At 35.1% G+C, this 15643-nt stretch overlaps 1 protein-coding gene across 1 annotated transcript in view; it reads right to left on the reverse strand.

Annotated features, from left to right (window-relative positions):
- Positions 3426–15643, reverse strand: part of DARS (aspartyl-tRNA synthetase) — a 65141-nt gene continuing 52923 nt past the window's right edge. Inside the window, exons 11-16 of the mRNA XM_005676187.3 lie at positions 10121–10267; positions 8678–8720; positions 7458–7538; positions 5685–5796; positions 5417–5488; positions 3426–4091 (exon numbers count right to left, since the gene is read on the reverse strand). Coding sequence (XP_005676244.2) covers positions 4000–4091; positions 5417–5488; positions 5685–5796; positions 7458–7538; positions 8678–8720; positions 10121–10267 — 547 coding nt within the window. The 3' untranslated portion in view covers positions 3426–3999. The remainder of the gene's footprint in view (positions 4092–5416; positions 5489–5684; positions 5797–7457; positions 7539–8677; positions 8721–10120; positions 10268–15643) is intronic.

Below are 15643 nucleotides of genomic sequence, written 5' to 3' on the forward strand. Positions count from 1 at the left end.
AACCAATTTAAAAAAATGAGCAAGAGATAGGAAGGCACTTCACCAAAGAAGATATATTAATACAAATGGCCAATAAGCACATGGAAAGATGCTTAGCATCATTAATACTAATCATTCAATTCAGTCCAGTTGCTCAGTCGTGTCGACTCTTTGCGACCCCGTGAATCGCAGCACACCAGGCCTCCCTGTCCATCACCATCTCCTGGAGTTCACTCAGACTCACGTCCATCGAGTCCGTGATGCCATCCAGCCATCTCATCCTCTGTTGTCCCCTGCCCCCAATACCTCCCAGCATCAGAGTCTTTTCCAATGAGTCAACTCTTCGCATGAGGTGGCCAAAGTACTGGAGTTTCAGCTTTAGCATCATTCCTTCCAAAGAACACCCAGGGCTGATCTCCTTTTGAATGGACTGGTTGGATCTCCTTGCAGTCCAAGGGACTCTCAAGAGTCTTCTCCAACACCACAGTTCAAAAGCATCAATTCTTCGGTGCTCAGCTTTCTTCACAGTCCAACTCTCGCATCCATACATGACCACTGGAAAAACCGTAGCCTTGAGTAGATAGACCTTTGTCAGCAAAGTAATGTCTCTGTTTTTCACTATGCTATCTAGGTTGGTCATAACTTTTCTTCCAAGGAGTAAGCGTCTTTTAATTTCATGGCTACAAATTAAAGCCACAACCATGAGAGTAGCTTAAATTAAAAAGGCTGACATTTTTAAGTGTTGGTGATGATGTGGAGCAGCTTAAACTCTCACTAATTGTTGGTAGAAATGCAAGGTGATAATAGCAACTCTGGAAAAAACAAATGGCAGTATTTCCTAAAGTTAAATATACACTTCTCATAGTTCCCAGACATTTCACTACTAGCTATCTACCTAAAAGAAATAAAAACATGCCTGCAGGGACTTTCCATCAAATGTTCCTAGCACCATTATTCACTACAGACTAAAAACTGAATGCTACTTATATGTATATCAACTGGTGAAGAGATAAGCAAATTATTGTATATCCATTCTGTGGAATACTACTGATCAATACTAATAAATATGCTATTAATATATGCAACACCATGATGAATCTCAAAACATCATGCTTAAGGAAAGAAGTCAAACACAAAAGACTATATATTGTTCCATTTATATGAAACTCTAGAAAAGATCTTCGTTGCCGGAGATGGCAACTATTAATGCACTGTGGAGCTTTCTAGGGCAATGGAAATGTTCTGTAGTTAAGGTGGAGATTACCTAACCATATAAAATAACCAAAATACATCAAATTATACACTTAAGATGAACAAATTTTGTTGTATATATTAGCAAGTTGAATTCAGTAGTACATACATAAAATATTAATAATACACCATATTCAGGCAGTATTTATTTCAGAAAAATATCAGGAATTTCTGTTACTATCATCTGTCATATTCAAAACTAAAGGAAAAAAAATTGCAGCAAATACAGAAAAAGTATTTGACATATTCAACAGGTTACATATTCTTAACAGGAACTCTTAACAAATGGACTCCTCATTAACCTGTTAAAGGGCAATTATCAAAAACCTACAGAAACTATCACTTAATCTTGAGCCTATAGGAGTGTTTAAAATTAATTCAGAAACAAAAGCATGCTCCCATTACTGCTTTTATTCAACATTCCACTGAAGAGCTTGACTAATAAGTAAATATGACATGAAAATTAGACAGGAGGAGATCAAATTTTTTTTATCTGCCTGACACTATTCTCTGTGTTGTTCTTAGGGGTTCATGCTTTTTAATCCCCACAATAGTCCCATGAAACAGGATTATGAAAATGAGGAAAGTTGAAGCAAGTTACCCAAGGTTACATAGCTGATAAACAGCAACATGAGAATTCTAATCCAGGTGGAATAGCCACAGAATCCATACTTAAAAGTCTTGTTTCCAGCAGAAAAAAAATGGTAAGGTTTTTTAGCATAAATGAAAAATTAAAAAGTAATTTTATTTACTTTATTTAATTAATTTATTTTTGGTTGCACTGTTTAGCTGGTGTTATTTTAGTTCCTAAACAGGGATCAAACCAAGGCCTTCGGCAGTGAGAGTAAGGAGTCCTAAACACTGAACTGCCAGGGAATTCCTTAAAAAGTAATTTCGAAAGATATTAAAGAACACCAATATATTTTATCACGATTAGGGAAAACATACCAAAAAAGGAAGGGATATACCATGTTCACTAACTAGTAGACTGAAGAGATTGAAAATTTCAAATTTTTTCATAAATTCAAGGTAATTCCATCAAAATCCCAGAATATACATATCAAATAAATCTGTAAAATAGTACTAGACAATGTTCATAGAAACAAGTATTTAGGTACAATATAAAAGCATGGAAAGGAATTAAAAAAACACAGAATTTATATAGTAGTTACCACTAGGGTAGGAAGGAATAGGATCAGGGTGGTTAAATGGGAAGCCTTAACTGTATCTACTACTTTTTCCCTAAAAAAGAAAATAAACATCTGAAGCAAATATGATAGTGTTAAGATTTGCCAAAGCTTGGTAGCAAGCGCAGGGATGTCCTTTTTTATTATGCTCTAATCTGGTTGACATGTCTGAAATACTTCATTAAAAAACAAACAAAAAATTACATCATTCTTTAGACTTTATAAACAATTTATTTTGAAAGAGCTGTAATTCTATGCACTTGAGAAGAATAGCTCTAAGGCTATTATTATACTATTTTTGGGTTTGGGGATTATACAATACAGAAAAAAATAGGTCTTGGTGTGGCTTAAATGTATTTAACACTTCTGGGGTGTCTAACAAAAGTTATCTGGAAATACTTTGGTGGGTTATGGAAGACAGATTTAAAATTGAGTCTCTACTCTCAAAGAACTCATAATCTAGGATGGTGAAATAAATTAACTTTAAAAAATAATGGGCAGATGCTTATGAACCAGAGGTAATATCCTACCTTTCTGACCTTCTTACTTTTCTGTATTTTTTTTTTCCTGTAGGAAAATAACTGCATTAAATTGTTTTGTTCATAAGCATTATGTGTGGTTCACCATAAAAATAACATTAGCATAGATATATTTAATAATCTAGAGGAAAAGTGTATTTAACTGTAATTCTTTTTGGGAGGGAATGGGAGTGCATTTTAGTGACATTCACTAAATGCCTACCAGTTAAAAATAAAAACAGAAAATTCTTTAATATTTTTAAATCTATATGAAATAAACTATTAGGCAACCTAAGTCTTCAGCTTTAAGAACTGTATCCTTACACTCATCTGAATTTATCTCTTGATTAATATATGCTATGAATATATCAGTCTTCATTTGCTTTTAGGTATTTACATAAACTGGTTGTCTACTCCCCCTCCAAATTATAAATGCCAAGAATCAGCTATAAAATCATACTGCCATGAAGTTACATAGAAACATCCATAATTAGCTTTAAAATTTTATTGAAATTCAAGTTTAATTAGTTAACAATTTAATATAATATTATGTTGTATCATTTCTAACCAGTATTCTCCCCTGCTTTACATGATTTACAGGCACAATTATTAAGGATTGATATTTTCTGCCTAATTTTCCATGATATGCCAATTATACATTCATTAAAACCTCAATACTTTCCTAAAATTGTTCTTACCTCAATGTCAGAGTTAAAAAAAAAGACCAAATATTGAAAATTTAAGACATTAATATTATAGCCACTATAATATAGAAAAAAAAATTTACACATTATTAACTGTTTAAAATTGTTGTTTAACATTTATTGTAGTAATGCAAAATGAACTTTTAACATAATAATATTAATTTTTCATTAAAATGTTTAACCATTTCCTACTGAAGCATGTTCAAAGTTATAAAAATTTTCTCTTTTAAAGTAACGTACACTGAATTAGTCCAAAAGTGGCACTTTGGATAAGACATTTATTTTATTGCATATTTTAAGTACCTAAGGTACAGCCTGATTAATAGCAGGTTACTGGAAAGAATTAAAAAAACATTTTCTTTAAGGAGTAAGTCTTTTGGGATCACGGGGAAACATTGAGGTTTGACGAACATTGTGCAAGCCCAAAAACAGCATAGTCACTCGTTCCAACCCTGGAGAAAACAAAATAATCATTAATTCATTTTCAGAATTAATCATTCAGGGTCATACTTATTGAAAACTACCAAAATAACATCACTAATCAACAAAATGCTTTTCCTTGTTAGAAAGGAAATGACTTCTATTATTTTAAATGAGTTTAAAATGGAACATTCCAGGTCTGATTCAGAAACAGGTGATGCTATATGTGGGAAGGATAAATGAGATATCCTTAAGCTGTATGATTCTGTGAAATGTGAACCACAAATCTATGTAAATATCTAAAACTTAAGATTTAAGCAAACAAAAATATAAGCCTACTATTTATTTTCATAAGCCTACTATTGTATTTTCAAAAATATAATATAAGCCTACTATTATATTTAACCAGGTTCCTATTGATAGAACCTGGTTACCAAGATTACCATGAATTCTTTCAATGGATTCTATGTAGTGATTAAAAAAAAATAAAAAGTTTTTTAAGTGTTGATAAGAAACAACTTACAAAATACACTAAGCGAAAATGCAAGGTACTGAATGATTTATACAGCACACTACAATTTGTGTAAAAAATATATTTTATATACTTTTGCATATGCAAAGATTATCTTTGTGGAGGTAAAGAGAAAACTAGGAACAATAGTTTTCTGTAGGGAGGTGAATGTACACTATTCTATTTGCTATGAATTTGAAATTTGTATATTACCTGTTCACTAAAAAACCCGAAACAAACAACCAAACCTTCAACAAAACTATAAATTCAGAATTCTTTTTAGCATAGGCTCAATAGTTGTGGCGCAAGAGCTTAGTTGCTCCAGGGCATGTGGGATACTCCTGGACCAGGGATCGAACCTGCATCTCCTGCATTGGCAGGTGGATTCTTTACCGCTGAGACACAAGGGAAGCCCCAGAATTCTTTTTAAGAATTTTTGATACAAACATCCCAAAGTTAAGTTAAATATTTACTCGTTTTAAATCACAGAGCAGTATCTTTCACATACTCTAGAAATGGTTCTAAAAGCCAATGAAATGTTTTCAACAAAAACATTTAGCAGCCATCTGAGCTGACTTGAGGGACAGCTTTAATTTGGACTAATCGGAATGAACTCATGAATACAGAGAAAAAAGAGGATACTCAAAAATTTCATTCAGTCATAACTCACTTAAAAGTTCTTTCAATTCAAATTTGTATTATATTTGGCACTTATAATTTGTAAGTAATAACAAAATACAAAATTTACTTTTTGGAGTCTAATACTGAGGACATTTAGAACTGAAGAAACACTCTGCCAAATGAAATTTGGGTTGGAAATATTGTCATCATATAAAGGAATATTACCAATGCCTCCACCAGCATGAGGAGGGGCTCCAAAGCGGAAGGAATCAATGTATGCCTTAATTTTCTCCAAATCTACAAAACAAACATAAAATAAAATTTAAAAAAACGTAATTTATCCTCTTATTTAGCTTAAAAAAATTGCAAAAGCAGTTACCGTGCAATGAAAATTAAAACAAATGACTGTGTTTCTGAAAAGTCTTTAAAGGGTTTTAAAACGTATTGCTTTCAGAATATACATGACCCTCCTCAATATACTGAAATTGTTTACCAATTCCATGATGTAAGGCTCTCTCTGTTAGCAGCTGAGGGTCATGTATTCTTTGAGCTCCTGACAGTATTTCTTCTCCTCTCATGAACATATCATAAGAGTTGGATTGTTTCTGTAGGAAAAACAAACAAAAATACCACTCAACAGGCTATCACCCTATTTCTATTATACATATGTGGAAAAACACTCTTTGTTGCATAAAGAACAATATCATTTCTTTCCTACAATTAATTATACAACCTGCTCCAATAAACATGATTTGCTTTTCTAAAATGGGATTAAACTAGTGAGGGTTGAAATAACTTCTTCTTTACTTCTATCAGATTTTATGCTTCCCTTCTCCCACACCTTGCAAAAACAAATCAGAACAATACATCTTCTTTTAAGCAGTAGCATAGTGTTGATTCTTTCTTTAAAAAAATTATCTGGCTGTGCCAGGTCTCAGCTGCAGCATGTGGGATCTTGTTTCCTGACCAGGGATTGAACCCAAGACCCCTGCATTGGGAGCAAAGTCTTGGCCACTACACTGCCAGGGAAGTCCCCGTAGTGCTGATTCTTATTTCACTTTATCATCTGAAATGTTTTTAAGTGTGATATGATTTTGGGATCATTTTTGGAACTTCAAATTATCAACAGGTGTTAGTCTTTTTAATTTTCAAAAGTTATAATTTTAAGGAAAGTGAACGGAACATCAATTTTACCATAGCTCAATTCATTATCAGGTTTTAACTTATTTTCCCTATCTTTCAGTTAACCAATGGTTCACTATTACCTTATGAGAAATATAAATTATCAAGCCCCACCTAGAAAAAAAGTTTTTTTAAAAAATTATTTATTTATTTTTGGCTGTGCTGGGTTTTCGTTGCTACAAGGGCTTTTCTCCAGTTGTGGTGAGCGGGGGCTACTCTTGAGTCGTGGTGTGCGGGCTTCTCATTGAAGCGGCTTTTCTTGTTGTGAAAACACGGGCTTCACAAGTTCTTGTACATGTGCTCAATAATTGTGGCTCCCAGGCTCTGGTGCACAGGCTTGTACACATGGGACATTCCCAGATGAGGGATTGAACCTGTGTCTCTTGCATTGGCAGGTGGATTCCTTACACTGAGCCACCAGGGAAGCCCCAGTCTGTGTTTTAAAGGCCCTCCGAGTGATTCTGATACTCACTAAAGTTGGGGAACCAATGCAAAGGAAAACCAGTGAAAGGCCACAAAACATTATTTAGATTGACTACCAGGATAGTGTCTGCCTGCAATGCGGGAGACCCAGGTTCGATCCCTGGGTTGGGAAGATCCCCTGGAGAAGGAAATGGCAACCCACTCCAGTATTCTTGCCTGGAGAATCCCATGGAGGGAGGAGCCTGGCAGGCTACAATCCACGGGGTAGCAAAGAGTCAGACATGACTGAGCTACTTCACTTTCACCAGGATAGAATGTGAGTTCTTAGTTCAAGATCAATGATAAAATGATTTGATAAAGTCTTCAAGTCTATTAATACTATTTGTTGTTTATATAGTATTTCTTCTTCATATATCTTTAAAAATTATACATGAAAATTATTTTTAATACAGGTTTGGGGGACTAATTTGCTAGAATATTCTAATTTTACAATGTCACTTTGACCTGAATTGACAGAAACTAGTAGTAATACATATAGTAATGTGTCTTTTAAAACTGCAAGTTATTAATGAAAACCATTACTTCCACTGTATAATGTGACACAGTGACAATAAAGTTTTCCCTCTTCCCCCAAACAGGTTTTTAAAATCAAATTACTTACAGGATTTCGCGGGTCAGGCATGGTATAGAAAGGTCTTACAGCCAATGGATATTTATCAAGAATATAAAAATCGGTATCATACTATAAAAAGAATAAATATGATTAAAATAGATTTTTTAAGACATTTAATGACAGTAAAAAGAAGGCTACCATTTGGTAATTGTCTTTTTTCTATACGTAAGTTTTGTTCTTCAAAATTACTGTAATTACACTCTATATACAATAACTGTTCTGCTTCCTACAGCTGTGTCCTACAGTATTTTGCCATGATGTTATATATTCTTCCAATATATTTAATTTTTAGGAGCTGTGGACTATTCAATCATAGTTCACATAAGCATTTTTCTTTTTCTCTTTTTGGACATGTACTCTCTTCTCAATTTCTCCTCTGCTGAAAACTATGCTGTGATAAACTTATTTTCACCTTCTTCCATCGCAATTCTAGCTCATTTAATTTTCTAGATATATTTTAAAACTGTTTTTGTTAAATTACTCTAAATCGCGTTGGGTTTTACAAAAACTACATTAAATCTATAAATTATTTTGGGAAAAACTGACGTCTTTTATCTTCAAAAAACCTTGATTATTTCCCCAATGATTTACACTTTCACTAAGATATCTAAAATAAATTTAGTAGTTTTTCTCAAATGAAAACAATTTAAATGAATAACATTAACATGAAATTATGATATCTTTGTTACAAAGAATATTTACTATGTGACCTACATTTAATTAAAAAGAAACAGTCATGTTTTAACTGTTTTGATGTTAAACATTTTTCCTAAAATTGGCGTGTAGAGGGAATGTTAACAGTGCTGAAACTGGCTCCGCCGAAATAGTGTTTTAAAGGTGTGAACTCAGTACTGTGCAGTTTCACAGACTTGTTCCCCAGTCAGTTGAACCATTTTGAGTGCAACCAGCAGGAGGAGCTCAAGGACTGTTTTTATTCAATTACACAATTCTCTTAATTTCTTTAAAGATTACACCAAGTTTAGCTTTTCTCTTTGGAGTTTTATAGAAAAATAAGATAGGAAAGTAGCCTTCATGTAAAAGGTAGAAAAAAAATTCATTCACCCTCTAGTCCCACGAGTCAGCAAGGGTAGTCAGGGAAGACCATTTCTAAATAATTTCAATCACCTTGAGGTCCTCTCTAACTAATCTGACAATTTAGATATGTTTCAGATTTAGAAAAAGAAATCCGGCATGCATAAGAGTCCTACCTTTTCCTTTACCAAACGACCCAACAGTTTTTCATTTGGTGTACTGCAAAAGAAACATGAAACCAGGTGTCTGAAGATCAAACAGCAACTTAAAAGAGTTTTAAGTTTACAAGGAACCTCTTCTATTTGAAGTTCTCAGAGGATAAAAAAATTTAGCCAAAACACACAGCTGTCTATTCTGCTCCTTTTAAAAAAGGCAACTACTACTGGAAACCATTCATGGGTATACCTGGGACAGTTAGTCGGTGCTACTCAATAATATTTAAATAAAAGTATAAATAGAATTTAGCAATTCACTGATTCAGAAATAACATGGATGAAGTAGTTTCCTACAATTACATATAATGAAAGTCTACTACACCAACATAGACTACTCTTGCCATTAAAATAGTTCTATGGCAAAATGTGGAGAAGGCAATGGCACCCCACTCTAGTACTCTTTGCCTGGAAAATCCCATGGACGGAGGAGCCTGGTAGGCTGCAGTCCATGAGGTTGCTAGGAGTTGGACACGACTGAGCGACTTCACTTTCACTTTTCACTTTCATGCACTGGAGAAGGAAATGGCAACCCACTCCAGTGTTCTTGCCTGGAGAATCCCAGGGACGGGGGAGCCTGGTGGGCTACCGTCTCTGGGGTCACACAGAGTTGGACACGACTGAAGCGATTTAGCAGCAGTAGTAGCATGGCAAAATGGTTTTTCTTTTTTGTTACTCTTTATTAAAGGTTTATAAAAGAAAAATCAGTATTTCAAAGTAAAATATAACAGTGTATATATAAACCAATTTAAGTTCTATTCAAGAAAAATTTCCAAAATACATACAAAATTATCATCCAAATTATAGAATTTATGGTTTTCCTTAAATTGTCATCTAGCAATGTAGAGGATGATTAAAACAATATACATATGTGTGTGTATATACATATACACACACATATATATATTTGTTAAACAAATAAAAGTAAATGAGGGTTTTGAGTGAAATATGTTAAAAAAAAAACCTAAAAAATTAATAACAATCCTCTCTTCCTTCCAATATCAATTATGAATCATTGTGTTGTCTTAAAGTATTTTAACTTAAGAATCCCTGAATAAAATATAAGTAGAAATCTCTAATCTTTATTAAACTATCATTCCAAAATTATAAATTATTTGATCTGAATTTAGATAATAAAATATAGTATATCAAATAGAGAACAGAGACTTGCATAACTTTTAGAGATTGTTAAAAGTTTCACACCTTAACATACAAAAATATTAACGTTGGCAAACCACATTAAACATAACAGTTTATTTCAGATCACACATTGAACAAAACAGCATCATACTAAAGTTAATAAAACTTAAGTTTACCAAGTAGGTGAAAAACATTCATCAATATATTCATTCTTTCATATCTTAAATCTAATTACTTAAGTTTGAAAAATCACAAATACAAACAAACCTTAGATCTTCTTCATCTCCCATTTCAATTCCAGCTTCCCTCAGCATAGCCAATGCTTCACAATATTCTAGTCTTAGAGTTGGCTCCAAAAATTTGAATGGCTCACATGGGAACTGTTTATTCACCATCTGAATTTCAGTTTGAAACCTATTTGTACAAGAGTTAATAAAAATGTGAAATAAATGTTTTTAACACAAGAGGTCACTGTGGCAATACATAAAGAATTTTAACCAATACCATTGAAGTAAGGAACATACAGCTTTTCTCTTTCATACACTTGATACACATTGTTTTTTTAAACAAAGAAACATTTTTAACATTTTAGAGGAATTACTACATGCGCAGTGATGAGAAAAAGGCGACCTGAGCAGGTTCCAGGGTGGAAACATGCCTTTTCCTGCTCACCCCACTCATCGCCAGACCTCCTATGGAGGTTGAGGGAGCCTGTACTCAAGAGGCCAGTTGACATGGACCCAAGAGCCTACTGCACTACTCTTCCATGTTTCCACTGGTAACTATTTTGAATTCAGAGATAACAAAAGGAAATGCTTTTAGAGCAAAGCTCTTTCCTGTAAGTTCAGCCTCAGTGCAGAAATTGCCTCGGGGACCTTCAAGCTCATTAGTAGTACAAACGGCAGCTAAGAAAAAAATATCTAGTAGGTATTGAGTCCCTGTTTATGTCACCTAAAATCATTCTTTGAATTAGTGTATGCATCAGAAAAAAACTGTTACCAAGAAATTAAGTTAAATAATTAAATGCAAATACTTAAAAAAATATTTAACATCATTTCTCAGTCCTGTATTGTCACCACAGTGGCATTACAGGATGAAAAACTTCCTTTATAATTCATATCAACTAGCACTGTTAGAAACATAAAATACTCATTTTATGAGGCACTAAAAAAATCTGATTCTTAATACTTTAACAACATTTGTCATCATTGAGGAAGACCAAATTAATGAATATTGTCTTGTCTTCCCCTATACCCATTATACCATAAGTTTGTAGGAGAGTGCCTATTTCTTTCCCATTTTAATAATCCCTATAGTATGTTCATTGTCTACCTTTTAAATACAACTAATGTTCATTGCATTAAACTGCTGCTGTAGAGGATGGCAAGATTAAAAATGTAGTTTTACTAAAGTATTTATGGATGAAATGGTAGCTGAGATTTGCTTCAGAATAACAGAGTAATGCGTAAAACAAAACTGGCCATGGATTGACAATGGTTGAAACTGGGTGATAAGTATATGGGGGTTCATTAGGCTAGTCTACCTTTTTTTTGTATGATATTTAAATTTTTTCATAATCAACAGAATTGAAAAAAGTATGTTTATATTCTATGAAAATAGAAGAAATCATTGATTTATTCAAATCTTGACATAAGATGGGTTAAAATGACCCCAAGAATTAATTTTTAAAGTGCTTTGCTTTGAACATTAACCCCTATTCATGTTAATCAATGGTAATAAAAAATATAAATATCAATATTTTAAAATACATTTGTTTATTCTTCTGTTAGAGATAAGTACTAATGATAAACACGAGAAGGATAAGACAACCACCAAATAACCCAATTTACAACTGACGCAGAAACCTAAAATTCCTAAATGATGTATAGAAAACAGGAAGAAGGTTTTTATTTCCAAGTTGCCATCTTAAGCCTACTCATTAAGCCCAGTGATAATGGTGTCTGAATCTCTAATTTGTAAGCAGAGATTTGATTAATCCCAATTGCTCAAATCATGCTTGCTCTGTTACAAAAACCAAAGTGGAAATTCCACTTCCAATATTAAGTAGAGAAGATATCAATACCTAAAATAAATGAGTTTCATAAACTTTCTTCAATTATAAATGTAAATGAAATAAAAATGTTAAAAAAATGAGGGAGTTCCTTGGTGGTCCAGTGGCTCAAGACTATGGGCTTCCAATGCAGGTGGCCCCAGTTAAAACCCTGGTCAGGGAACTAGATCCCCCTAGCACCACAAAAGATCTCACATGCCAAAAGGAAGATCTCATGTGCCACAACTAAGACCTGGTACAGCCAAATAAATAAATTTTAAAAATATATAGTAAATAAATAATGAGAAAAGCTCTATTTCTTAACTGTAGTTTCAAAAGATAGTTTGTTTTACAGGGAGACATTTGTTGTTCTATAGACTATCTGAATGGAAGTTGCTTAAAATAAACTGTATAGAAATGCTTCAGAGAAAAAAGAGTAAAAAAAAAAAAAAAGTTGGGAGGAGTGGCCAAGATCACAGAATAGGAAGACCTTGAATTTACCTCCTCCCATGGGCACACCAAAATCAGAACTATTTACACAGCAACTATCGATAAGAATGACATGAAGGCAAGCATAGAATATATTCTACAGCCAGAGATATAAAGAAGTAACCACAACAAGACAGGCAGGAGCAGCAGAGATGTGGCAGAGTCAATATTCACATCCCCAGGCAGGCAACCCACAAAGGAGAGGATAATCACAACTGCAGGGATCCCCTCCAAGGAATGAGAGGACTGAGTCCCATATTGGGCTTCCTAGGCTAGGGACCCTACACTAGGAAGACAAGCACTCTCTAGAAGGTCTGACTTTGAAGGCCAGTGGGGCAGGCACTTGGGAGAATTGAAGGCCTGTAGGAAACAGTGAATCCACTTAAAGGGAACATGTAAAATCTCGAGACCTGGGGCAGAAGCAGTAATTTGAAAGGAGCCTGGGTCAGATTCATTTGTTGATCTTGCAGAGCCTCCGAAAGAGGCAGGAGGCAACTGAGATTTACCCCTGGGGACAGATGTTAGCAGCATCCATTTTGGGGAGCTCATTCTATCATGAAGACACTGCTGCTGGCAAGCACTATCTTGGAAATCTCCTTCTAGCCTATTGGAGCAAGTTCCAGGTCTAGCCTACCAGCCAGTTAGCACTAGTCCTGGGAAGCCCCAGGCCAAGCAGTCAGTCACAACGGGGATATAGTGCCATCCACCATCAGGCCAGTAGCAGCTGTAGACCCCCTGCTCAAAACACCTCAGCTACCTCAGGATTTGGCCATGTCCAACAGAGGGCCCAGGATTGGGTCCCACCAAACAGTGGGTCGGCATCAGTTCTGGAAGACCTGTCCTGTCCACCAGTAACCAGAAGCCTCAGCACAGGCAGCACTTGGCCACCAACTGGGCTGGGGGCCATCCAAGCCCACCAGCATGCCCACAGAAGTTAGCCCTGTCAGGAGGGCCTACAATAGCTCATGTATAGCAGGCATCCCTAGAACATATTGCTCTGCTGAACAGAGGCAAGTGTGTCGCTGGGCCCTACAGGATGTCTCCTACATAAGGCCATTTCTCCAAGATCAGGAAACATAATTAACCTACCTAATACACATAAAAAGAAAAATTAAAAATGAGAACAGTTTACAAAACAAAAACAGACTCAGAGACTTTGAGAACGAGCTTATGGTTGCCGGGGGAAGGTTGGGGGAAGGGATAATTAGAAAGTTCAGGATGGACATATACACACTGCTGTATTTAAAAGGATAACCAATAAGGACCTACTGTATAGCACATGCAACTTTGCTCAATGTTATGTGGCAGCCTAGATGGGAGGGGAGTTTGAAGAAGAATGGATATGTGAATATGTATGGCTGAGTCCTTTCACTGTTCACCTGAAACTATCATAGTATTGTTAATTGGCTATACCCCAATACAAAATAAAAAGTTAAAAAAAAAGTGAAGTCAGAAAAACAAATATTGTATATTAATGCATATATGTAGAATCTAGAAAAATGGTTCAGATATTAATTTTGCCCAACTGAAATGTAGACAAAGATGCTGAGCACAAAGGTGTGGACACCAAGGCGGGAGGAGGGGTGTAGGAGGAATTAGGAGATAGGGATTGACATATATACACTATTGATACTATATATAAAATAGATAACTAATGAGAACATACTGTAGAGGTTCAAGGAACCCTACTCAGTGCTCTATGGTGACCTAAATGGGAAGGGATGACCTAAAGGTCATCCCCAAAAGAGAGGATATATGTATACATATAGCTGATTCTCTTTACTGTACAGGAGAAACTAACACACCATTGTAAATCAACTATATACTCCAATAAAAATGAAACAAACAAACAAAAAAAGAGGACAATTTAAGTGACCTCTGGGACAACATCAAGCACACTAACATTCACATTATACAAATCAAAGAAGGAAAAGAAAGGGGCAGAGAATGCATGTAAAGACATAACAGCAGAAAACTTCCTTAACCTTGGAAAGGAAAAAGATATCCAGGCCCAGGAAGTACAAAGAGTCCCAAATAAGATCAACCCAAAGAAGTCCACAAGTTCACTGTGCGTGCTAGGTCACTCAGTCATGTCTGACTCTTTGCAACTCCATGGACTGTAGCCTGCCAGGCTCCCCTGTCCATGGCGATTCTCCAGGCAAGAATACTGGAGTGGGTTGCCATGCCCTCCTCCAGGGGATCTTCCCAATCCAGGTCTCCTGCATTAGAGGCAGATTCTTTACTGTCTGAGCTACCAGGGAAGCCCAAGAATACTGGAGTGGGTAGCCTATCCCTTCTCCAGGGAATCTTTCTGACTCAGGAATCAAACTGGGGTCTCCTGCATTGCAGGCGGATTCTTTACCAGCTGAGCTACTGGGGAAGCCCTGTAGCTTCCTTATCACACTGTAATTAGGCAAAAATTAAAGACAGAGAATATTAAAAGCAGCAAGGGAAAAGTAACTGGTTACATACAAGGGAACTCCCATAAGTAGATTAGATGATACTCCCCTAAGGAGATTAGATGATACAGAGGAACAGATTAGTATACTGGAAGACCAAGTGGTGGAAATCACTCAAACTGAACCTACATATATAGGTTGCTATATATAAACCTCATGGTAACCATAGGCCAAAAATCTATAATAGATACACACACCCAAGAGAAAGGAATTTATATTAACACTAAAGATAATCATCAAGTCATAAGAAGAAAAAAAGAGAAACAAAAAATAAATTAAAAAAACCTGAAGGCAATTTACAAAATGGCAATAAGAACATAGTACATGTAAATGGACTAAATGCTCCAAATGACACAGAGTGGCTGAATGGATAAAACAAACAAGGTCCATACATATGTTGTCCGCAAAAGACTCATCTCAGATCTAAAGACACACTCCAACCAAAAGTAAGAGGATGGAAACAAATGTTCCATGCAAATGGAAATGAGAAGGACACTACATAACGATAAAGGGATCAATCCAACAAGAAGATCTAATAACTATAAATATACCCAACATAGGAGCACCTAAATAATAAAAGCAAATATTAACAAACATAAGGGAAAAATAACACAATAACACAAAACAGTAGAAGACTTTTAACTCCCCACTTACATCCATAGTCAGATCACCCAGATGGAAAATCAATAAGGAAACATTGGCCTTGAAAACACATTAGATGAAATGAACTTAATAGACATACACACACACACAGACCATTCCATCCAAAAGCAGCAGGATGCACATTATTTT

This window comes from Capra hircus, chromosome 2 (assembly GCF_001704415.2).
Source record: "Capra hircus breed San Clemente chromosome 2, ASM170441v1, whole genome shotgun sequence".
Lineage (NCBI taxonomy): Eukaryota > Metazoa > Chordata > Mammalia > Artiodactyla > Bovidae > Capra > Capra hircus.